At 36.8% G+C, this 25381-nt stretch overlaps 1 protein-coding gene across 1 annotated transcript in view; it reads right to left on the bottom strand.

Moving 5' to 3' along the window:
• PARD3B (par-3 family cell polarity regulator beta) overlaps window positions 1–25381 on the bottom strand; it is a 1014759-nt gene that overhangs the window by 527815 nt on the left and 461563 nt on the right. Inside the window, exon 4 of the mRNA XM_004576910.3 lies at window positions 14871–14980. Coding sequence (XP_004576967.2) covers window positions 14871–14980 — 110 coding nt within the window. The remainder of the gene's footprint in view (window positions 1–14870; window positions 14981–25381) is intronic.

Below are 25381 nucleotides of genomic sequence, written 5' to 3'. Positions count from 1 at the left end.
AAAGCAGCTGCTCAAGTCCCCGTGTACCTTCTACTGTGCAGAAGATGCAGATGGGGTTCCTGGCACCTGATTTCGACTTGCCCATCACTCCATCTTTGTAGGAATTTGAACAATCAAACAGCAGGATGGGGGTCTCCCTCTATCTCCCTGACTCAAATAAATAAGTAGAAATGCATTTTAAAAACTACTTTCAAACTTTCCTCTATAGTTCCCTATTTCACATTCTGTCTTTTCATGCATGGTGCAAATCCAAAGCGTGTGTTTATTTAATTCAGTCATCTAGTGCTTCTCATGAATTTTAAGAATTTTTATGGAAGAGTATGCATTTTCTTTACAAGACTACTCTGAGATAAATATTATTACTATTATTATTATTATTATTACTATTATTATATAACAGAAGAGAAAAACAAGACTAAAGAAGGGAAATATGTTACAAAAAATTTTCAGATCATCAATAGTAGACCTAGATAGGAACCAGGGTTCCTGTCTATAGCCCACATTTTTAAGCAAACTAGCAAGTCCACTGTAAGTAATGATGAGAATTTGAGTTCAAAGAATAAATTGCCATGTTGAATTTCCTAGGTTATTGGTAAGACTATTTCCCCTTTTATAACTATATCTTCTATAGACCTTCTAAGCAGATCTGCTTCTTACCAGTTTTTCTGAGCTTGTGTCCAGCTTCCAGTAACTACTTGATCTGTTGCAGTTGAACTCAAATGTAACATTATGGAGACAAACCATGATAACATCACACACCATCAAGAGTCAGGCTCCAGTCACCAAGGTCCCTGTGGCTTCCCACTCACAGACACGTGCTTCCTCAACAGATTCTGTTCTAACTCCCAAAGTCAAAGTAAGCATGATCTTTCATATTTGGCCATAATGATGCAGCCATCTTAGAAGCCAAAAATAAAGGATATGGCTTTATTTCCTTTCTCTTTAATTCTATTTAACACACATTAGAAAACAAGTAAAACAAGTAATTATAAAACGCCTATAATACTCAACATTCATTATGTTTATTCTTATTAAAGTGTATTAAGCACCCACAACCTGCTAAATGCTGTACTTAAGATAAGACATTAATCTTGCAATTCCACTGTGATCAAGACAGAAGACATTTTCCTTCTACCTGACATTGTACAAAATTATACTTGCGCCTAAACTAAAGACACCAGTAGAGGAATCAGAAATTATATCAAGTTGCTTTGACCAGTGGATGATTAGATATGCAAATAATGATTATAAAACTGCTGCTTTAAATAGATTTGAACTTCTTCTTCCCTCAAGGTTTTTAATGTCTATATTAAATTCTTTTGTAGTAGCTAATCTTTCTCTTTCACAGGGGCAAATGAATTGTGTAAATAGTCAAATCATTTGAGACTATTCTGTAATATAAACCTTGGCCTCAGATATAACATCATTTTCAGTAGAAAAATAAATTGTTACTAATAAAAGGATGAGGTTATTTATTTTTTAGGAGGTGGAGCCCATCAGCTGGCTTTGAAGGCAGTTTCAACCGAACAAGTGAGCAGCAGCAGCGTCCCATGCACAAACGCTACTTCCAAAGCTAGCGTTCCAGTTCAGAGCTAGGATGACACTTCAGGCTAACACAGATTTGACTTCAAATCTTGACAATATTTATCAGCTATGTGAGGTGAAGCAAATTCATTAACTTGTTTGAGCCAGAGCTGCTTTACCTGGAAAAAGAGACAAAGAAGATGAACTCACAGTTTTTTTTTTTTATTGAAACAAATGATATATGATAGAATATATTGGTGTACAAGAGCTCACCTTAAGAATTTTAGATTTTGGACCCGCCACAGTAGCCTAGCAGTTGAAGTCCTTGCCTTGCATGTACCAGGATCCCATATGGGCAACGGTTCTAATCCTGGTGGTCGCCCTTCCCATCAAGCTTCTGATTATGGCCTGGGAAAGCAGCTGAGGATGGCCCAAGGCCTTGGGAACCTGCACCAACGTGGCAGACCCGGAAGAGGCTCTGGGCTCCTAGCTTCGGATCAGCACAGCTCTGGCTGTGGGGCCACTTGGAGAGTGAATCAATGGACAGAAGATCTTCCTCTGACTCTCCTCTTCTCTGTATATCTGACATTACAATAATTTTTCAAAATAAATCTTTTTTAAAAAAGAACTTTAGATTTCACGATGGTGTGAAAACACCATGCATTGGGTAGAAAGCATACAGTGAATTCTGTGCTTTGCCTGTGCTGCCAAAGGCAGGATGATATATCACAGGATGCTGGGCCGCCGCAGGAAAACGACTGGGGTTCCATACAGGCACTGTGCTGCTGGCAATTGATTCTGATGCAAGGTTTCAAAAATCCATAGAAGTTGCTTGACTTTTTGGTTACAAAACAAGGCTTATATGATTTTGTCTAACTGGAGGCTAAATTATGTCTTCTGAACAGGTTTAAAGAAGAGTCAGCTGAATTCTGAGATTTGGTAAGTTAGGCATCTTAAAAGCTTTTTAATTTATGATGTCTTAAACTAACAATGCTTTTATCTGGATATGATAACAGGGTAAGTCAAGGAGTATCTGTATATAATGAGGTGTTCACATCCAATACAAACGTGGAAAAGCCCATTTCTTCACTACATCCAAGGTATTATCACCTTAATTTTAAGTCTCCCATGTGGGTGCAGGAGCCCAAACACTTGGGCCATCCTTCACTATCCTAGGCTCCTTTGCAAGGGAGCTATATTAGAAGCAGGGCAGACAGGTATCATACTGGAGCCCATATGGGAGGCTGGTCCTGTAGGCACTTGTGGAATGGATCTGTTGAACATCCTTCTCACTTTCCCTTCTTCCTCCACTCGCTCTCTCTCTCTCTCTTTCTGCCTTTCCAATAAATAAAATAATTACTTTTTAAAAGCTCTGAGTCTAGTAAGAGAGATATATAATGTAGAAAATCATAATGTAAGGAAGAATTATGGGAGAGATATTGCAGTGTACTTTAGGTGGGAAGTGGTAAATACTGCCTGAAACATAAAGAAGATGGGCAAATATCAGTAAACACTGCACTGAATTTTAAAGCATAATGGACATTCATTAGGGTACAGAGTGAAAATAATTGTTCCATGTCTGATGAAAGAAATAGCACCTCCAGAAACCTTTTTAGCATGTATGAAAAATAGTGAGGAGCACACATGGTTCTGCCTGGTGAGCTCTGGCTACAATGAAGCTAGGTATATGGGCTGCACTAGGATGGTAAGCACTCTATCAGGAACTCAGAAGTAAGCCTTCATTCACATGGTCACATGCTTTGCAACAGGGCTCAGCAAGAAGCGGAATGGTCTTTTTACAAGACACCGCTAGGAAAACAAGATGTTAACATGGATCTTTAACATCATATACAAATAACTTCAATTGAATCAAAAACCTAAATGTCAGAGTAAACACTATGAAAAGTTGGTTTGGCAAAGATGTGGATATGACACAAAAAGCATGGATAAGAAAGGAATACAGAGAAAAGTTGGACTTAATATTTTCTGAAATTGTGCATTAAAGAGCAAAGTTGAGTGCAAAACTACAGGAAGGAAAATAATATTCACATATTTATCTGATAAAGGTGTAATATATATGTTATATAATATATAATGTGTATATTGTATATTATATATTATATAACATGTATATTATATATTTTATAACATGTATAATATATAATATGCATATTGTATATTATATGATATAATCTGCAAGTCTAATTGAAAAAATAAACCCAAATACAATTAGCAAAGAACTCAAATAGACATTTCTCCAAAATATATAATTTAAAGACAAAAAGCCCTCAAACTGATGCTCAGTATCACCAACCCTTAGAGTGACACAAATCAGAATCAGCAGGAAATAAAACCTCAACTACAATTAAAAAAAGAAGAAGAAAAGGTCAAAATAGTAGATTGGGCAGTTCAGAAGCTCCTTGCAGCACCTGTGTCTTATTTTGGTGTGCTTAGGTTCCAATTCCAGCTTCCTTTCCAATTTTAGCCTTCTGTTCACTTGTTTCCAATTCCACCTCTATGGCTACCCTTGGTAAGGTCAAGCAATTGGGTATTTTCCACCCACACTGGAGAGCAAGATAGAGTTTTGGGCTCCTGGACTTGGGCTGGCTCAGCTCTATTTGGGAGCTTTTCGGGGGGTAAGCCAAGAGTTAGAAATAATGGACATTCATCAGGGTACAGATCATTCTTCCCGACTTTCAAATTAATAAAAATCATTTTTAAAAAAATAGTGCTCATGAGATGGAGGAGAAATCAAATGTGTGTGTTTTGTTGGTGGTATGTAACGTGGTCCATCTCTGGCAGGAAAGAATCTGTGATTTCCATAACAATGAAATCTAGAATAACCATCTGATCCAGCAGTGCAACTTCTGGGCATACATTCAGAAGAACTGAGATCAAGCTTTCAAGGAGACTTCTCTGTTCTCAGGCCCACTGCAGTATTAACACATACAATGCAGAAGGGGACCATGTACCTGTCAATGGATGAATGACATCAAAATCTGGTGTACACACAAACCACAGGAATGATATCCATCCCTGAAATGAAAGATATTTTGGCAAGTTCTGAGGCAACAGCACTGAAACTTGGAGACATTATGCTAAGTAAAATGCACCAGTGACAAGAGGAGAAATACTCCATGATTCTACTTATATGGATGTATGACTAAAATCATAGAAAGATAAAGCAGGGTGTTGGATGCCCAGGGTTGAGGGAAAGAAGGGCTAGAAAGATACTGTCAAATGAGTTTGAGGCTTCAGTTTTACAAAAAGACTTGTAGAGATTGTGGTGATGGGAACACAAGAGTGTGTACACTTACTTATACAACTGTACTGCACCATAAGGAATGAGCAAGCTGGTTTCTGTAACAAGTGTTTTACTACAACAAAAAGGTTTAAATAAAAAAAGGTAAACTTACCAAGAAATTTAAAAGATTCCTTGGAAGCCTGAGGAATGGTCATTTGTTTGCTATAGATATAGATATGATATAGATATAGACATATAGATATACAGATATGGTCAAGTTTTGTAAATATATGACAGCTTTTACTGATGAAACAAGGAATCATCATATGGCAGGGAATATTACTGCAGATGCTATATAGTGTTACATATAGCAATGTTTATATTTTATGAGGACATTCAAATAAGCATTTGATCAGACAAATCTGCGGTTGGTATCTTAAACATGTGTTATCACACTGAAACTTATCAATCTATTGCATATTTGTATTTGTATCTTCATATAAATATACCTGAACATAAAATTTACTTTATTTTAAAAATCAAAATAAATAGGGCCTGGGTGGTTGTTGCAATGATTGAAATCAAGGCTGAAAGGGAAAATAAAAATACAACAATCTTCGTGCAAGTCAATCATTTCTTACTTTGAATATTTTAAGTATCTACTATTTCTTTTAAAGGGAATTTATCCTTACAGTTTTTGCAGCAAATTCCAGTCACCCATTCTTTTCCTAAAACATAAAAATTTCTAGCCAGAAGAAAGGTTAAAACACCATATGGAAACCAAAATCTTCAGCCAGCTTCAAGTTAAGAAACATTTGCTAGAAGTAGCAATTTTTTTTAAACGGGTTCAAGGCTGGCAGACGGCTTTGGATTCTCCAGCGCCTCACACCACTTCCTTGAAAACTAACTCACTCCAGATGTCCATACAATCATCTAATCAGACATCAAAAGCTGCATGGTGACAAGCTCACATGCTGCCGATGAGCACACTGTATGTTTCCACAAGTGTAAAACACACGCAGTAGCTACTTTCAAAATGTGATTCATCTAAATCAGAATTCTATTTTATAGCACAGCTATTAGCAAAGGGGCACCCCTCTGGGAAAGAAAAGTCTTTCAAATGTCTGCACAATGTTATCCTATGGCAATATTGAAAGCAGAAGCCAAAGGAAACTTTTACTGCATCAGAGTTTATGTTGGGAGGGAAAGAAAATTAAAAAAAAAATCCACCAGGAGTTTTCTATGTCACCTCCTGCTAAAGCAAAACACAAAACAAAACAAAAACAAAAACAAATCTTTCCTTTTTCTATCAATACTGACTGCCTTATATCTTTGTAAGGTGAACTCTAACTAATCATCTTCCTCCATGTATTGATTTTCACTGAAGATCTACAACACAGAAAATCAGACCTAGAAAAGACATGATGCCTACCCTGGACCTCCACTGTTCAGTCATATGACCATATGTAGTCAGACATGGAGTGTGCATGTTCCTGTGTAAGTACCCCTTCTGCTGCTGCACACTTGGGTGTACATTTCAGAAAATGTTGCTGCTACTCACTTGTCTAATCAGAGCAGATGACTGCTGTTGAGAATGGAAATAAACCTCATTTCACAAACACATATATTGAGATTAAATAAAAGTTAGAACTGATATCAAGAAGACAATAACTCATCTGGAAAGCTCAAGTCTCTACTTTGGATACGCAAGTTGCCAAGAACAACTGGAGTTCTCAAAGGCTCTTCCTTTATTATTCCTTGTGACGCATGGAAATTTTCTGAGTAGATCCTCCAGAATGTAAAAGTTTTCTCAGGGTCACAGAGTAATTTATGTGATTCGGACAGATGATTGTCATCATCGAAGTAAAACTACTCTAAACATTGCTTTTTATAAAATTTCAACAACACTGTCTAATTACTTCTGCCCATCCTGTTAGAGTGGGATTGGGATACTTGTCAATATTTTGCAAGAAACACCTTGTAAATGTCCCTACTTGCCTATCAGGAACATTTTTATTTTCTTCTGAAAAACTGAAGTCAGAAACATGCCTTAAAGGAGATGGAATAATTGGAAAATTTTAAAAAGGGTATCTATAGTCATAAGTGGGTATTAAATTTTTTAAAAGAAATTTAGAGTCTAATCAAGAGTTGCCCAAATTCTTTGAACCTAGTTTTTAGAAAATTACAGTACTGTTAACACCAACATTTTATAAACTTTATAATTATTGAACTAACATTTTATTGATAAAGTAGTAAACCCAGATGATTGACTTTGCTGCAAGCATATTAATTTCTATTCTGGGATCATATGTCAGGGTCACATATAAAATTAGGCTTCCCAAAGCTTCCTATGTAGAATTATCAAGCTTAGCTTTTTAAACTAAAATTTTGCTCTTTTTAAAATAACTAATTACTTTGCTAGACTTTTAAAAAGATGACGTGGGTCTCACAATTCAAACTGCTGATCTCAACCACCAACTCACATTTTAATTTCACATTTTCATAAGGAAATTACACTTAAACATTTTTCTTTTCTTGACAACTTGAAGAAATAGGTAACACACTGTCCTGCAGCAGAAAATTCTATATTGAAATGACTTAGAAAGTAAAAAAAGTTAAAAACTATATTAAACAGGAGATGTCATAATCTAATTTATAAATGAGAATATTTCGAAAAGGTTATTGCAAATGGGATGAAAAGTGCATTTTGGGGTATAAAGTTCTGAAACACAAACATACAACTATGAAATGCACATTCTTTCTTTAATTGTTAAAATTGGCTAAACATTCCAATCTTGGGACTAAAAAGTGTTAATTATTGAGTCACATGTTTCTGATCTGTATGCCAATCACTCCACCTAAGTTCTTCAGTAGAAAAATGAACACACTGCCCCATGCGTCTGATGAGCTCATACGTTTTGAAAATACACATGTATATACAATCAATTCACTTTCAGGGAAATGATAGCTAATGGAAACTCTGCTCCTGGCCATTCCGTTCATGGTATAGGAGGCAGGGGGTGCCACAGGGCAGAGGGAAGGGAAAGAACACTCCCCCTGAGGCATAAAAAGAGTGCTTGAGGCTCCTGGGCTGTTTTACTGCTTAGTTCTGCACTCCTTCACTGGGTCATAAGTTTCCTGATGACAGGGACCATGGCCTGGGCTTTCCAGATAGCACACAGCAGAGGATCTGGACATCTAAGGATTTATTTTGACATGAAGGCAAAATGCATCCCATTTTTGTGACGCACAGACAAAGTCTAAGCAGCAACAGGAGACATGTCATGGTTAGTTTTTAAATTTCTAAAATGACCTATGAATAATGATCCTTCTTTTAGACTGTCAGTTTGGGACTAGATCCCAGAAGAGTATGGGGAAGACATCCCTGAAGAGCAATCCCACTCCTCAGTGGGATTATTCACAGTGCAGCCATTCAGACAATCCAGATTAGCTTCATAAATATCTTCCAAGAAAAGGCAAAAAGAAAAAAAAAAAGCTGGAAAAACAAACAAACAAAAAAATGGGACTTCTGGATTTTCCCTACCTGAACTTGAATCTTAACAGGCACAACTGTTTCTGAAATTAAGCAGTTAGTTACTGCCAAGTGAAGTAAACATTTGGCCCCATGAAATATTGGATGGCAGCTTTATCTCTTAAAAACAAAGCCGTATGAAAACTATTGTTGCAATATGTCTCCAAGCTCTGTTCTTATCAGCACACAGCGTGAACAGCTGGAGTTACAAACACCAGGACTATTATTAAATCACTGTGTGGGGAGGGGAAAAAAAGAAAAAAAGGGCTTTTGTAGGCATCAGTGTCTCTAAATAATGCAATTAAATATTGCATGTTATTTCTCTCTCACTTTTACTCTTAAGCACGCAGCTCTTCTTGATGGCAGACTGTGGCTAAAGCCTTTCTTTCAATATACATAGGTCTTTACAACAATTATTCTATCCCCGTGTTTCCACAACTATTGTTTTGTGTATCTATGTGACAGAAAATAGAACCTGGTCTTTTAGAATGCTGGCTACTTTTTACTATAGATTTTTAGAGCTGACAACCCGCAACCCAAAGTCCTGACATCTCTGAAGCAATTTGATGACTTTAATCCTGAAAGCCAAGCTTCTTAAAATTTCTCAGTACCAACTCAATGATTCCCTTCATGGATCAGAGAAAGTTTAATCTGGCAGTAACACTGACTGTAATTTCAATCTACGTACTCTACAGGAAAGGTATAGCCACAGGAGGGAAAAAGTCTCAAATTAGCACTCCATTGTGCTATGAATGAGAAACCAAGAATTCTATTTGCTGGAAATATTTCCTCTTACAGTAACTACATGCTACTGTGTAATAAAATAACAAAGCCTTCATGCAACATTGTATTTTCACGTTAGTGCCAGTAGAAAATGCTGGAAAAACTGGAACTATTTCCCAATTGGAATGTCTTCGTATAATTCTCTGTATCCTTTAACCTTCTGAATTCAGGTTGCTAACTATTGTACTTATTTTTGCCTAAGCAGTTACATTTGTGCAAGTCAATGAAGAATTACAAAACACTTCCATTCATCTTAATATCTTGGATTTATGTAACATGTTAAATAGAAAAAGTGACAACATGTGTTGAAATAATCTTACTTAATATATTTTTATTAAATACTTATGTATTTATTCAGGAAAATCAGATTTACAGAATGGAGATATAGAGAGAAGCATCTTCCATCCACTTGTTCACTCCCCAAGTGGCCACCATGGCCAGGGCTAAGCTGATCTGAAGCTAAGAGTGAGGAACTTCTTCCAGGTCTCCCAAGTGGGTGCAGGGTCTCAAGGCTGTGGGCCATCCTCTGCTGCTTTCTCAGGCCACAGGCAGAGATCCGGATGGAAGTGGAACAGCTGGGATATGAACTGGAGCCCATTTGGGGTCACAGCGTGAGCTAGGTTGAGGACTTTATGCACTTAGGCTGCAGCACTGGGCCCAACTTAATACATACTTGAAAAAAAGAAAATGATAATTCTCTATGTAAAAAAAAAAAGATGTCCTTATTTGAAAAGCACAGTGACAGAGAGGGAGACAGAGATCTCTTATCTACAAATGCTCTCATACAATCCCTAACATTCAGGTTGAGACCAGGTCAAAGGCAAAAGCTAGGAAATCCAGCCTGGTGTCTCATGTAAGCTGTAGGGGCTAAAGTACTTGGGTCATCTTCTACTAGTTTTCCTTATACATTTATAGGGAACTCAGAAGGAAAGCAATTGGGACTCAAACTAGCACTATTAAATGGGATGTTAGCATCATAAGTAGCAGTTTAACCACTTGTACCTAACTCCAACAAAAATTCTCTACTTCTTAATCTTTACCACTATTCAAAGTCCAGAAATTGGTGGGTAACTCTAAAACAGTGGTTCTTGATCTTCAAATCTGAAGAGTGATAGTGTCTCCTTTATGCAACACACATGCATACCTACCATGCCACAACATAAACCTTTGGACCACTAACAGACACCAAAGTCAATTCATTAACTTCCAGATAAACAACTTCAGTTTTTGCCAGCTAGTTTTTTTTAAACAAAAGAATAAACATGGAAGACCACTGTTTTAATTATTTTGGTTATGTAGGAAAAACAATAAGTTGAAAACAAACACTGTGTTTCACTATCCAAGAAGAACCACCGTATTAAAAAGTTCAGGAATCCACTTTTTAATTTACTCAGCCTAGAGGATCAATTTGCCTTTGAGGTTAAATTGAAAACTGTAAACAATAATTAAAACATAAAACAACCATAGTAGTTAACCGGATATTAAGAAAAAATCACATCTGGTTTAGGGATTTGTTCCATCCACAAATTCAGGAACATCAATTTCAAGGACCTAGTTTTATGGCATGCCCTCAAGCCAAGAACACCAGGTTACAATAAAGGAAAGGAAGGTAAGAGTTTCTATGAGTAGACTGCCATTGAAATATCCTGTCCCCAGGATTCCCTTTTCTTTAATTCAAAAACACTCACTAAAACTGGAGTTATTATTGTCTTGAAAGATGAATAGCTGTTACCATTTGATTCTTAATCATTCTGCTATTCTGGCAACTAAGTACATTTATAAGAAACAGAAAAAGAAATTTCTGTGTTATTTATCCAGTGGTACTCTAAGTAGCAAATAGTGAGATTTTTGATTCTCAATAAATAGAGAACTTGAAATTTGTGGAGAAATCAGATTTCTCTAATTTAAGCTAGTTTTGTAACTCCAAAATATCTGAGAGTATACTTCTTAGGCAACCCATTTATAGTAATGCAATCAGATGTAAAACAAGTGAAACTTTGAGAATTTTTGAAAAAACACTTACCTCTGGGCACCATTGAAAATTCTTCCCTCTATGCCAAGTTCATTGTAATGCAACTAAAAATAAGTCATCAATTGTAGTTTCAAAGGCAATATTTTGATGTAATCAAATGTATTGCATATTCAGATTCTTATGCTGTGTGTTATAAGCAAATTTCATTTCTTGGGAATGATTGAACATAACCCACTTGGGGTCCTGCCATCTGTGAATTGCTTACATGTGAAAACTCTCTTTCTAAGAGATGGAAATTTTGATTGTCTTTCCCCTTGGATATTGGAGTGAAATGAAACTGAACATGTTTTATTAAGCAATAATTTTTCATGTTGGTTGCTGCATGGCAATATTATCATACACTGTCTGTATGCATCTTATCAAACCAAGCATGGTATAGCTAAAGTTGTGGACAAAATTAACAAGTACAATTCAGGAATCTGGGAGAAGCAAAAGAAGCTCAATTCTGAGTTCCTGCCGTTAGCCTCAGATCCTTGTCACACAAACTTCCTGCGACCTGTTCCACTATGAGTACTGTGGTGCTTAAATTCCCATAGATTTCTTGAAAGACAGGACCTCTTATCTTTAAGCAAACAACAAAATTGACTCTAATACCATAGGGTACCACATAATTGATCATCAATCCCTGGGCATCATTGAGAGTTAGTGGGGACATGATTCATAATTATGCCAGAACAGTGGCATGAACCAGGATTGCCCCAGGCAAACCCAATCACACTGTCAGCCAAGAGATGATGTAGAGTTCAAATAACGTCCCTGAGGGTCTCAAACCATTTTACTAATGCTACACCCAATTTACTTCTGTCTAGAGCTGCCCTGCCCAATAAAAAAACTGAGAAACACTGACATACTTTTAAATTCCCAATAGTCATGTAAAAGGAAGGGAGGGGGTAGTTAAAAAAGAGTTGAAAAATAATTGTCATACATTTCATCAAACTAGATATTTCAACATAGTATAGCAGCTAGTAATGAGAACTTTTATACACTAATTTGTTTCGTGATTCAGGCTTCAAGATTCAATGTGTATTTCACACTTAAATGCATTCCAGTTTTTATAAGATACACTTCAAATGTTTAATAGCCACATGTAACTAGCAGCTATCATATTTGACCGCATAGATCTAAATAAGTCCACAAGTATGAAGAAATAAATGAAAGAAGTTACAATGCGCATGCACACACACACACACACACACACACACACGTCTACCTTTCGTTTAGAAAATGCTAGACACATCAAATTTTCTTACTTGGGCCCACCACAGTAGCCAAGCAGCTAAAGCTGTCACCTTGTACATGCCAGGATCCCATATGGGTGCTGGTTCTAATCCTGGTAGTCCCAAACCTATCCAGCTCCCCGCTTGTGGCCTGACAAAACAGTTGAGAACTACCCAAAGCTTTGAGACCCTGCACCTGCATGGGTGAGCCAGAGGAGGCTCCTAGCTCCTGGCTTTGGATCAGCGTTGTTCTGGCTGTTGGGGAGTGAATAACAGATAGAAGAGCTTCCTCTCTGTCTCTCCTTTTCTTTGCATATCTGACTTTTCAATGAAAATAAATAAATAAATCTTTTAAAAAATTTTAAACATGTCTTACTTAAAAACTTTGCTTGTCGATTATACAGTAGGGCAATTAAACTATGTACCTCTTGCCTAGGCGGAAATAGATCCTAGAACAGGTTGTTATTTACCTAGTACATTCATTCTGGGGAACATAGAAAATGGTTAGGTGAGATTAAATATTAATTAGTTGACAAGCATTTTAATCACTGATTCCAGTAGGGCTTTTCCCAAACATATATATGTGTTATAGTCCTAAGTCCAAATGACATATAATAAATAACTCTTGTTCACTTGGCACCAGACACAGAGATGGAGAAGATACAAATTTGAATCTTGGAATATCTAGGAATACAGCATTTCTGAAACATGTGTACAATGAGTGAAGAAACTAAATGTGCCACTATCTGACAGCAAGGCAAGGGCCGGTCTACTGTCCAAGGTTCAGCTCTGCATTTCAGCATGCACAGAGAACGTGGAGAGGAGAGAAAAGGGAAAAGCAGATGTCCCACTAATTAAGCTACTATATTAGGACCCAATCTGTGTTAGTTCGTTTGTATATGGGTGATATATATGGTTTTTAGGTTTTGCATTTCTTCTTAGGTTTGGATATGCATCTTTGTTAAATAATATATCTCCCTGCCTCATGCCTTAATTTGGAAGTCATAGATTCCATATTATTGTATCAAATGAAATCTTTCAAAAAGATAGGAAAGCAATATTGCTGTCATTTCAAAGGGTCTAAGCCTGGGGCCCAAATGACAGAAGACATGGAAATAAGCAATGGTCTATTTTCTGTATGCAGATGATGGTGATACATTAATCAACTTACACTGTTATTTAGGAATAGAGAGACATCATAGAAGTTAGCTCTTGAACGTAACTGTCCTGTCTCATGTAATTCATTTTCTCATTTACATAGTTCTTATCTTCTCCCAGTGCAAAATCTTCAGGGTTGATATAATCCCAATCAGTATGCATAAAAAAAACACATCATACCACATACTGGTTTTGTTTGTATACATCATTAAAGTAGGACATTACACACCTGATTTTTATTAAAATAATGTTCTAGTAAAGAAACTTTCTTAAAAGGATACAGTTTTAAATAGGAGAGTAAGAAGATATTACATGTTAAACACTTTCAAGACACTTGCTTTCCTAAGAAAACATGTGCTAAAATATTGCCACAAACATAATAGTAAACATCCAATGATTTGGAAGGCTGACTTCAATTCCACAAAGGCCTTGGTTCCTAACAGGAATATTCCAAAGAAGGAGAAACTGCTTAATTGATGCAGCATACTTACATGTCAATAAAATCTCTTCTGTTTTATAAATAAGAGACTTAAAAAGAAAGAGACTTGCCTTTACAAAGCCGTTTAAATATGGTTATGTTAGCTAAGCTCACCCAATATAATGTTGCTTGGTCATTAATTAAAATCTAACCCTCAAAGCATTTAAATAGATGAAAAGATTCCAGAAAGATCTAACAGAAACATTCCTCTGTCCTATATAGGAGGTGTATATCATCTCTTCAGGAAGTCATTCTCCATTTAACCTATTATTATTGGTAAAGTAGTTATAATAATTCTGTAGCTCTTCAATTTGGATGTGGTCTTGTAGCAATCCAATGCTGGTACCACATGCCCATAGTGTTGGCAGCTTGCAACTGCACTATACCATACACACTGGTAAAGCCTGGCAAAAACATTACGCTAGCATGCCAAAAATTAGTAAATGGTATACTTTGTCATTACCAAGCACAAGGATGAGGAAAATGAAGCAGTATAGTGCGCAGGTTAAAAGATAGACTTTGGAGATATATCTCCAGGACTAAATTCCAAACTTTGTCACTTCGTAGCCACGTGATGTTAAACAACTAGTTGAACCTCCCTTTGCCTCAATACCTTCATCAGTATAATAGAGAGAATAATGTAAACTTACCTTGAGGAAGAAATTTATGTGATTTAATATAAGCCTTTAAAGCAGTGCTTGACACATTACCAGCATTATATAAACAAAAGCTATCATTGTAACTGACTACTAGTAACATCTCATATTAGCTATTATTATAATAAATGGTATGCATATTATTAAAAGATTTCTATCTACTTATCAAAAAACTGCAAAGCCCTGTTTAGTACAGAGGTAGGCACTTTGATCTTTCATCAGAAATGCAAACAGCAGGATACCTACCACAACAACTGGTTTCAGACCCTGGCCACCAGGGTGTGAAGCCCTTGGCTGGGTATCAGCAGGTGGCCCCAGTGCTGGGTCACTGCTCCTCCTCACCAGTAGTGGAGTGCCTGCAGGACAAAATGAGAGGTCAGAGGTCAAAAGAACCCTGGGGAAAGAGAGTGTCCAGCACAATGCACCTTAATTAAAAAGTTTTACAACATGCTTTTATGTAAAAACATTTCATTTCTAAGGACACTTGTGAATGAATCCATTTAATTATCTTTCATTATCTATTGATAGAATGACATCTTTTTCCACGTGCTTCAGAACAGGTAATTTTACCTTACAAACTGTTGAGCAATGTAAAAACGGACAAGGAAGAATCTAAATGCTGATCTAGAAAATATACGTGTTAAAGAGATGGAGTATCTTGTGGACAAACAACAAGGGTTAGTTGGTGTTAATTTGTTACACGGCAAAGCTGGAAGAATGGTTATTACTGCCATTTGGTTCTTTCCAAATCTTCTAACTGTAGATTCTGAAATGTTATTTGCTGGGGTTATAGAATTAATGTCTATTTAAACAGACACAAAAGAATTAGTTCATTCTCTTCAAAGTCTCCCTACGTAGACAAAATGTAAAGAAAATAAGTTAGTTTTTCTGAAAACACATTCCAGTTCCTTTTAAATTTAATGAAAATTTCTGCTATTATATATTTGACTCGGTTATTAAATTCTGAAAAATATCTTGCAATGAGAAAATTCAAATGAAATTCAGCCATAGTAGAGCCAGCAGCCTAACCACTCCGACTGCAATTAGGACTAAAATAACTTGTTTCATACAAAATTGGCCACTATGGAGAAAAATCTCTAAAAACAAAAATCTACTTTTGGTGTAAAAATCACTCTTATATAAAAATATTAATGTTTTATTTGTGTGCTTTTGGGAAAAGCGTGGAAAACAGTTGAAATGAAATTTTCCATTTATCAATTGCCTGAAAATTATTCCCCAACTCTCCCAAGTCACTGCTTTTAAAAGCAACATTTTTCATCTGTGTTTTATTTATAAACTTGATTTGTATTTATGCTTCAATGTTCTTGTTCTTAAAAAACAAGTCCCAACAAACTGTTGTTTTTTATCCTTGTCCAGATAAAAGTTGCATTTTGGAAAAATACCTTCCTTCATAATGAAAAATAAGCATGCTAATAGAATAGACACTATGGACCAAATCCAAGTTCACATTATTTCCTTTTTATTAATAAATGGATCACTTCAACATTCCCCAACTTCATCCACACCTCAAAAACTTCCTAAGCAAATTGACATAGCAATGATGATATATTGAAAAACTGTTTTCTGTGTGTGACCTTTCTAAAAATTCAATAGTAAAAAGAAGGGAAAGGACCATAATATCTCAGTCCTACACCATTTTTTTTCCCTCTCCTTTGGGTGACCTGAGGACTAAGCTCATTTGAGATGAAGCCCGGGATCACCGATAACAGAAAACGAACAATTCGTTAGAAAGAATCCTAAGAAATAACTCATCAGCTTTAAAGCTAAGAAAAAAACATAGGGGCAAACCTGGCTAGCACACTACAAATATCAATCTTCAATTGCAGAAAGCAAACAAAATCAAAGAAAATTATTGTAAACTTCTAAGTTCTCATTCTTTATGAAAATTAAAAAAAACAACAGTTGATGGAGGAGAGGATTAACTGTGGCACAGAAAGTTTCGTTGTCCTTCACGTGGCCAGCACCCCGATCAGAGTGGTAGTTCAAGTCCTGGCTACTCGGGTTCTGGTACAGCTTCCTGGCTCCTGGCTTTGGCCTGGCCCTGGCTGTTGAGGCAATATGGGTAGTGAACCACGGAATGGAAGACTTTTCTTATTCTCCTCTCTTCTGCCTTTCAAGTAAATAAAGAAAACCTAACTGAGTGGGGGAAATGCTAATGATTGATGATTTTAACTACATTATTTTTTTACCTGGCTCACATACACACATATGAATATCTGCAGAATATATGCCTGTGTAAGGACTTGTCTTTTCTGGGGGAATGAGCACACCTTCCAGAAGTCATATGCATATTTTACCTCTGTAGTTCCTACGCACCAGCCTTAAACATGCATGTCAAGAAAAATACATCTTTATTTCCTTGTTTCTTGCCAGTATCTGGTATCATAATGATAAAAAGTTATTTGAAACATAATTTTCCCATCCCATGCGTTTAATCAATGCAATCATCTCCCTGAAGATGACAATTTAGTTTTGTATCAGAGCATCAACTATTTGTAACATCAAATCCAAACAAGCTTTCAGGGGGCAGCCTATGTCTAAAAATCTACTCTCAGCTGGCTAGCAAAAAATTTTTTCACATCTGAATGTCTCTTGTGGGGTTACTTTCTAAATATTGTTAGACTGTCTCAAATTATTAGTAACAAGTGTAAATAATCTCACATTGGAGTTAATGAACATACAGTGTTCAGAAATTTTTAAACAATCCTCCTAGAATTTTTCTTTTCAATTGCCAAACACCATTTGAAAATGGCTGTCAGAAACAGGCAGTTCCAACTTAAAGACAAAACGAATATCTGTTCTACTGTATGTCAACACACAAGCAGTTAGAAGTACTGAACACGATCTTGAGTATTCATTAGGGCGGAAATCATATTTCACAAGGAAAGGTAACTGAAGTGAGAGGGATGCTACTCCATCTAGTTCTGGCAACATCTTGGATGTGTGTAGTGGGGAGGAGTGAGCAGGCAGACAGGAATGAAGGAGCGTACAACACGGTACAGCCGAGATGCTACATTATGGCCATGTATCCTTAAAGTGGAGAGGACCACGTGCCTTGGAACCAAACAGTGGTTCTGGAAAGCACTCTCACCATTTAAAACTTGGTAAGTATGGCACAGCACAGAATGAATGGGAAGCTGAAATAAAATGAGGAACACACAGGATACGGCACTGTCTCCAATTTAACTTTCAAGCAGGACATGCCTATCTTCCACTAGAATGTAGGCAATAAAAAAACCATTATTTATTGTGAGGTGTGCTATCTGCTCACAAAACTGAAATCCTGAAATTCAAGTCAATTTTTATGGAATGACATTTAAACAGTAAAACTCTAAAATCCAGTTCTGTGTCAAAGCAGATAGAAGTCAACGTTTAGGGGCTGGTGCTGTGACAAAGCACACTAGTCCTCTGCCTGTGGTGCTGTCAGGTCGTAATGGCTTGAATCTCAGCTGCTCCACTTCCAAGTCAGCACTCGGTTAATGGCCTGGGAGAAGCGAAGAGGCCTTGGACCTCTTCTCTCATGTGGGAATCCTGGAAGAAGCTCCTGGCTCCTAGCTTTGGATAAGTGCATCTCTTGCCATGATAGCTAATTGGGGAATGATCCAGTGTATGGAAGACCTCTTTCTCTCTTTCTTTGTAACTGCCATTATCAAGTAAAATAAATAAATCTTAAACAAACAGGTGAAAGTTTAAAAATAAAGGTGGGGGAGGGAGGGAGTTCTAAAATGGGAAAAATTTTATTGGCCAACAATATTGTTTTGGCTGATTGTGACAAGACTTATTAGATGTAGAGTCATAATCCCTCAGAAATCTCTTGGAGCAATGATATTCCTGAAAGCACAATTTAAAGGTCACTGAGTACAACAAAGAAGGTTATATACTTTAAAGCATCAATTCTTATATGAGAATATTTCAAAAACTCATGGAGCAAACAGAACTCATAGACACGTTCAGGACAAGTGTCAGGTGCAGTAGTTAAACTGCCACTCTGGGCGCTTGCATCCCACATCAGAATGCTCAGATATGAGTTCCAGATCCTCTGCTACTGATCCTGGTTCCTGCTACAGCACATCCTGAGAGGCAGCAGGTGATGACTCAAATACAACTGCATCCCTGACACCAACATGGGGTTCTCTAGTTGAGCTGGAGCCTCTGAGTGTGGGCCTCAACATCTGGAGAATGAACCAACAAATGGTTTTCTTTGACAAGCTACATGTTTCAAATATTTTTAAAAATCAATACATTATTCTCTGAAAAGATTAAAAATCATCAAAATCTGTTTACCTTGATGTATAAATTTTTTAAGATGCCTGAGTAATTGTTTTCCTTTTCCTGATACACATTTTCAAAAATTTGAACACTCCCCATTTAATCATGTTTTCCCTCATAGTTTGAAACATTTGAAATTTGACTAGATATGAAGGCATATTTAAGGGACAATGATGACCTCAAATGAGAATTTCTGGTGCTTACTCTCAGCTCAACTTTTAGAGAAGCATATGTGATGGCAAGGATCATTTTAGTGCAGATACAGGTAAAAACAAGTAAAATAATCCAGGTGAATCACATGCGGGTGAATGTACAGCCCATGCCTATGACCACACACACTATAGCTGTGATCAAAATTGCATTTTACTTAACCAAATGCAAACTGAATGGAGACCAAAGAGATAACTACTTGGAGCATAAGCAGAAGAAGCCCTTGATTGGTGATACAGCAGCTGGCAACCACATCTTCAAGCCTACCCAGGAAAATTGAATTCTTACAGGACCTCTGTTCTGTTTACTCAGGGGTAATGTCTCAATTAGGAAAACTTAAATATTCACTACACACACATTCAAAAAGAAGCTAGATTTATCATTTCTTCCAGGTTGTAGTGCATTTAGCACTGGTTAAGCCACAGCCTCATGGTGGGAGGAATGAAGCCAGTTCCCAGGAGTCTATGAGTAATGGTGCATCATGCAAGTTTTAAGCATAATTTTAATGATGGTGAAACTGGTATTCAAAGGCAGAGTTACTTATCCAATATTCCCATTATTCCATTTAATGTCAGTAAGGTAGCCCACAAAAAGATCACCTGTTTCAAGTTCAGAATCAAAATTTTAAAAGAGGCTACAATTAGTTGAAGACTGAACCTGGTAACCAAATGTAGGTTTCAGTATTATAATTTTTTTGGAGTCTTCACTATAAATTACAAACACACATGCACCATGCACTAGCATGAATAGATTTCTATCCACATTTTGAGATGCTTTTGGAATGAAGTTGGCTTAAATGACAGGTGATGCCATTTACCATTATGTTTTAAGGTTTTGGAAGGACAGGCATTTACACAGATTGAATCCAAGGTCCTAAGTTGTTATAACATATGATGATGCAGGTAGTCAAGAAAATAAATAGTAGATTTAAACATGGGTCCCACATGAGAGCATACAACAACACATGTTCTGAATTGTACACTGAGTGGCAGCAGGGATTCACTTGTTTAAAGATAGTTAATGATTTTTCTGAGCAAAACCAGAAAGCCAGCTTTTCCACAATACCTGGTGTCATTCTGTGCTAGTGTGAGTGACACCTGGACAGTTTGGGTGAGGGTGGGGACTGGGTCTAAACATGAGAGTGCTGATGAGGCGTTCTGTGAGAACAAGAAGGCCCGAGACATGAAGAGAACAGAAGTGTGCACCAAGAAGAGAAAAGGATGTTTACAGACATAGAAAGCAATGGGGAGAGAAACTGGAGGAGCAAACAGGAGAAACAGGAGAATTCAGGGACTGGCTGCACATACAGAACAAGCGAGAAAATGCAGAAAAGACACATAAAATCTTTCTTATAGCTTGCCATGGAAGAGCAGTAAGGAAGTTCTGGCAACTACTAAGTTTCATTTCAGAGAAAACACAAATTTTGACTTCAGCCCACTGAGTATAGGAATGATTTATTTTTAATCTAAACTGCCTTGATATACATGAGAAACCAAACACTAGATTTTCAACTTGGCATTCATAAAGATGAACATGGGGTTGATACTGGGAATCTCATTCACTTCCAGCATGAGTGAGTAGACAAACACCAGGGAAAAAAAGATGAGAACGCTTCAGTATAGACCCATTACCAGTATCATGTGCAAAATAACAAGACAGCCAAGTTTTACATGCCCCCAAAATCCTAAAAAGAGCAAGGGCATCCTGGATGCTGCATGTTAACTAAGGCATGAGGAGTGCCTGCAGAAAAACATGGGGTGGGAAGCAAAGTGGAGAAACGGATGAAATTAGCACAACAACCTGTTGATGTGCAAAGAAGGATGAAGTTTGGTCTTTTGGTGCCTCAAATGTTCTTCTGCTATATGGGATTTCCACACTGTGCTACTTTAATATCAAATCCCCCCAAATAACTGGATGGTCTGAAAAAATAAAGAATATTCTTTCCAATAATGTTGTCACTTGGGATAGTAAGAAAAACACAAGTAGGGAGAAGTATCTTGAATTAAGATATCTCTAAATTTATAAAAATTTCATATTGAGGATGAAAATGAAACAGAAATAACTAAAACTTTAATAAGTTCAAAGAGATTAAAATGTAGAAAAAATATATTATGCCAACATACCAACAGACAATACAGAGAGACAGCATGTACTGTAGGTTGATGTCCTAAAATATGGTACATTTCTTAACTGACTCTGCAACTAGCCAAACCCTAAAATACCACTTTTTAATTATCTTAACATACCTTGAGCTCTTCCTGAATGAGTCTGACACTAAACTATTGGAATGTCCTCAAGAGACTGGACACACAGAAGACTTAGAAACTTGCCTTTCAAACGTGGCCTTTACATTACATTACCTTGAAACTCCTGCACATTAAAAGTCAAATGAGCATTTTGGAAGAACTACACCAAAGTTTCATTCCAGATCTACAAAAAGCTAGTACCATGTTTTATATAGCCAGTCAGGAAATAGAAACCCACAGAAATTAAGTCCCTAAGTCATTTGGACTTGATTTCTACTGGTTCTATTCACTTGACATTTTTCAGTACTGGGGTCACCTTTTTTGTGTGGGAAAGTGCATAACATTAAACAGAAATTATAATCTCTTCAATGAATCAGGTCTCCTACTCCAAAGAAATCAGCAGAAAGAAAGATGTTGATAGAAAGCCATAAATAAAGGGATAAGGTGGCAGATATTGAGTATCTAAGAGGCAAACACCAGCTCACAGTCAGATGGTCTTGTTGAGCAGTTTGCTTGACCCTCTCCTCCAGGCACACTAACTCCTCCCCCAGAGTGCATCTCTCCGGCAGATGATTTACGTGCCTTGCCAGCACTCCTATTACACCTGTCAATACCTCAATAAAATAAGACTAGTGGTACATCATTTGTTTTGGAGACAACTAGATTTTCCTTGTGTAGATTTTATGGGCACCAGATAAGGCTTTTCAACTGATGCCTAGCAAACTCCACACTGCTGATACCTAGAGACTCATAAAAGAATTGGTAGTGATATCAATAGCAGCACAATTTATGGCAAAGTACTGGGTAGAGATCCCTTCCGCTGCAGGAGTGCCTGACCCAGGCTGGTGCCTGGCCTGTGATGAATGCAGCAGCTGTGTGATGCTGTCCACCACGACGAAGCAATACCACACAAGAGGAAGCTCGTCACATTTCCACAATCCAGATATTTTATTCTTAAATTTCATTGTATTAGGGAAGAGAATCCCAGTGTTGCTGTAAAAGGAACACAGAAGTTCAAGCTGACTAACACTTGTGTGATTTTTCTTTCATTTGTGATCACAAAAACCACCCTTGTTCACAATACAGATGGGACAAGTGCAAGTATAAGAAATCATTACTACACAACAGATAGGAACAGGCACACATCTACTAAAGAATTCACTAGTCTTTGGGACGTTGCTGTAGTTGGAATGTCACTACCATACAATTACGTGAAAGAGACTTTTGCTGACTCACTGGAACGTACATTTCTCTGAAGATGTTTGTACTTTCAACTTGAAGTGTATCGTGACTGTATTCCCGTGGGTGTATGTGTTTTTTTCTTCTACTGTATTTTTCATACTTGATCCAGTTGAAATACATGATATCCAATTTTTCAAATTATTTAACTTATGTTACAGAGTCAGTTTACTGAACCAACATATCTATTACGTTCAGAGCAAGGACAAGCTACAGAGGTGGTTCAGTAAGAAAAAGCATGTGGTCTTTGAGAGGCACAACATTCTAAAACATGAATGAAAAGGTTAATAACTACAAATAAAGATACCTCAATTAACAAATCTAAATAAGGTCTTCTGAACTGTACAGGGGATGAAGGGGTTTTATACATGATGTTGGCCTCTTTTCCATGTTCTAACATTCAAGGATCAGTGTTGTGCCCCACACTACATCTCCAGTCACACCTTGTGCCGATGGCATTCTTTGCCATGTGGTAAATGCCAAAAACGACTGTGTGCCATTGCCTAATATGTGTCGTACTCTCTATCCTCTACATTACTATCCCCTAACATTTCAACTGATTTTAACCTTTTTTTTTTCCCAAGGGCTGCTCTCAACCATTGTAAACGACCTTGATGTGTCTGGAGGGCTCGTTTGCAGATTCATCATAAGCGGATGGAGGCCATGATAGGAATATTCCTATGTTTGAAATGCATTTTGTTTGGAAACAGTAGACTATTGTTACATGGGTCACAGACACTATGTTCTTAAGTAATATAGGAATATTCCTATCACCTAAAGTGTCAATTCACCAGTTTTTCGACACAATGATACACAGCGAGCTGTGCTAAGGATGTGAACGCATGCTTTCTGCATCTGCTGTAGGAAAATATGTGGGTACTGAAAGATAAACAATATCTTAAATGTACAAAGCCAGAAGCAAATCCATGGAAAATTCGTTCACTTACCAGATGTATAGAATTGCAAGCAGATAATTTAGTTCTCACTGACACTTTGACAAATGGGAAGTTCTCCCCTAACTGGAAGGTACTTGAAAATGCAGCACAGAAATAAAATTCCCACGTTATTAAGATAAACCCATAGCTTCAACTATTACAAGTATGTATATGTGAAGTCCCATGTTTATACAACCTAAATATATTTAAATACAAAAGCTTGATTAACCATGTTACAGCATAGATCTAATTATCCATTTATTCAATCTATTAAACAATGGTATTACACATGGAGAGCTGATTTAAAATAGGCAGGAAAACTTTTGTGAAAAGTAGTGTGCATTCAAGTGTTAATGCTCCCTTAATTAATAAAACATTATTTTTTCTTATTTTGTTGCTTCTAGTGTAACAACTAACTTTTAAAACTGTAGGCTGTGATTTTTCTCATGCTAAGTAAAATTCAGTTGCACATATATGTATTGTATGCAACTTCCTTTTTATTTAAAAGTGTTGCTTCTTTTTTTTAATGTATTGCTTCTTTTCTTAAGTGACAATTCTCCTAAATGCATACACACCATGAAAACATGAGTTTATTTGTCTTTTTAGAGTATATGATGTCCTGCTTTGTTTAATGTAAAAATGGTTTTATATTTGAGTGTGTATGAGGTGTGTGTATGTGCTTAATTTATCTATTCCTAACAATATCTGAGGTGCTCTGGGTATTCCTGGAGAGTTTGTGAACTGCTATGGAAAACAAGTAACTAAAAAACTAAACAACTCAATTCACACATTGAACATCAGGATAAAACAAGTTCTTGAACAAGCATGTGATAGAGAAGGTAACAGGGAGGACATTAAACTGGACAAGAGTACATTGCAAACCCTTTAATGGCAAGTAAGACTTCTTCCTCAATCACTGAGATCCCTAGCAGGGCAGACACACAGCATTTGCATGCCAAATGGAAGGAAACACAGGGAAGGGCAAAAAGACCCACCTCTAGGTTCAGAAATGTTTGGAATATGGAACGTTACAGACAGGGAAATTTTTTGGATTGTGGTAAGGGTTTGTGCCCCCAGTATGTAAATAAATTGCTACTGTCAGCTTTGTTTCCCTTTCCTTAACACTTTCTTTTCCCCTGTAACATCAACATTTATTTTAAAACAAACACTACTCACACTAATGTAGCATAAGTTATCACCCTTGTAGCTTAATGATAAATGAGAATAAAAGTGATATCAACACCAATGCTAAACAATTCCAGCAGAAGATGTGATATTGACTTAATCTTGTCAATTGGTAAGGTTTATGAAGGGGTGCATTACATCATCTCTTGATCTTTCCATATTCTTCAGTTTATAGTTTTGGGCCCTAGTTATTTATGAGGTTAAACAATGGTCGTGAGGTTTGTGGCAACCTACAGAATAGCTAGAATGATAACTGTTGAGTTTACCTGAAAAGAATCTTTGGAAGAGCTGATTTTTAAACAGAATTTTGAAATGCAGAAGGTATTTGAAATTATATATTGGTACAAAAGGATGACTAAGTTATTTATAAGAGACAGATGGGCAAGAAGTTTTAAAGGGTAAAGATGGACACTAATGCATAAGCACTTAGATTTGCTCAGCTAGAATAAAGGTACGAAGTAAGTGGAGAAGGAGAAATTAAGAAGACTAAGGAATGGACAACATTACTAGAAAATGCTAAAATAGGACAGCTTCAAATAATTCAGATAGTATTGGAAGATAAAATACAATTTTATTCAATAATTGAGTAGCAGATTAAAATACATATTGGAAAGGTATTTGTACCTCACGGATATGTAACTATCTTGATTAG

The sequence above is a fragment of the Ochotona princeps genome, chromosome 5, assembly GCF_030435755.1.
Source record: "Ochotona princeps isolate mOchPri1 chromosome 5, mOchPri1.hap1, whole genome shotgun sequence".
In the NCBI taxonomy this organism is placed as follows: Eukaryota; Metazoa; Chordata; class Mammalia; order Lagomorpha; family Ochotonidae; genus Ochotona; species Ochotona princeps.
This window is presented reverse-complemented; position numbering and strand designations above follow the sequence as displayed.